This window comes from Aspergillus pseudotamarii, assembly GCF_009193445.1.
Source record: "Aspergillus pseudotamarii strain CBS 117625 unplaced genomic scaffold BDV38scaffold_115, whole genome shotgun sequence".
NCBI lineage: Eukaryota > Fungi > Ascomycota > Eurotiomycetes > Eurotiales > Aspergillaceae > Aspergillus > Aspergillus pseudotamarii.
In genome coordinates this window covers 8,203-9,784 of record NW_022475129.1, presented here as the reverse complement: position 1 = coordinate 9,784, position 1,582 = coordinate 8,203, and the positions used below count along the sequence as shown (strand labels likewise).

Sequence of the window (1,582 nt, the reverse complement as noted above, 5' to 3'; positions counted from 1 at the left end):
TTTTTTTTTTCTTTTTCCCTCTTTCGTCTCTTCTTTACAACTCCAATTCTCTACACCTGATTCAAGATGATCCAGAAAGCAAGAGGTCCGTGGGCAAATTCGCCCTGCTTCTGCGTTCTTGGCGTTCCCATTCGGTACATTCATTGTCCGGACTAGTAAATGTACAGTACAAGTACATACATACATATACATACCGACATCATCATCATAGTAGACTACTAGTAGTACTACTACTAGGCAGTATCCGTAGCCAATACCGATATGTTCTGAATTTAGTGATAGGTAAAGTTCACGTTATCGCCAAGTTGGGTAGTTGTTCAGTCATTGCCAGATGCCAAATGGCTCCTTCATCCACTCGTTTCATCCCAAGTCATTCCCATCCTCCACGTCAGGGTTGGTGATTCAGAGCTGACCAGAAAATGGCCCCATCCAGTGTCATCCCTACCTGACTACAACGACTCGTACTTGTTGGCCAAGATGAGGTCCGATCTTCGTCCGAGAGGTTCGGTGATAGGCTCAACCGCCCACCTTTTCGGGCACAAGGATCGACCTACACTGTTACACAAGGCAATTCTGGCCGAATGATCCTGGACATGGGATTCATTGTGATTATTGTCCTTAGATTTTTTATTTTTATTTTTATTTATTTTTGTCCCTTTTCTTTTTTGTCAATGATTTAATAATTTAATTATTTTATTGGATTTTATTTCCATCATGGTTATTATTTTGAATCCTTTTTTTATTATATCTCCTTTCAACTTCTTGCTATTGGGGGGTGGGTTGATGGTCGTTGGGACACTGTTTATGCAGCACTTATGAGGAGGAATGTCTACATTACCTGGCTGAGTTATGAGTCCCTGCATGTAGAGCTAATATTGAAACAATTGTATCACGCTGGTGTCCGTTTGTACATCGTTCGTTTCCTCTTCGCCTTCCGCACGACGAGGCCGATGGGCAGACCCAACTCGCTGTAATCCCCTAAGACCCAGCTATTATTGGAGATTTTCAGAAGCTCGCAATCAAATGAAAAAAAAAGGAACGCAGCTCCTTTACCGTCCAAACGCCATCATATCCCACCCACAATCATGCAGTCGATCTCTGTGCACGGGTAACTCCGGAACATGCAATGTAAGGTTAATTACCTGCGTGCAGCTATAGCCACTGGTATTATGACTTGGACACCCTTCCACTAGGTAGTTACTAAAGGTTTAGCACCTGTCAATGTAACAAGAGAAGTAGTCTCGTGATACGAATCATCTACCTAGTCTACAGGGTAAGGGGGTTGGGTGGGGTGCTTAGTAGAAGGAATGATGTTGGCCAACAGGTTCTATTCTGAATAAGACCTAGAGACTCTCAAAACAGGCTATCAGAGAAAGATAAGGGCTAGATCCTGTAGGATTCATTCACTAGGCGAAACAACGGTCCATATGGCGATGATTATCATGATTAGCAGACAAGCGAGATTAGGGAATTTAGTTTGGGGCCAATGGGTCTTCTTTTTCTCATCAACGTTGGCCTTACTAACCTAAATAATGTAATCCTTAGTTCTTCATGTTATTTATGTCGCACTGAGCGGCTGACA

At 42.8% G+C, this 1,582-nt stretch overlaps 1 protein-coding gene across 1 annotated transcript in view; it reads left to right on the top strand.

The window, feature by feature from the left end:
* Positions 1–590, top strand: part of BDV38DRAFT_25151 (uncharacterized protein) — a 762-nt gene extending 172 nt beyond the window's left edge. The window contains exon 1 of the mRNA XM_032055049.1: positions 1–590. This exon is cut by the window's left edge and continues 172 nt beyond it. Within this exon, the coding sequence (XP_031907380.1) occupies positions 1–401 (401 nt within the window). The 3' untranslated portion in view covers positions 402–590.
* The last annotated feature ends 992 nt before the right edge of the window (positions 591–1,582 follow it).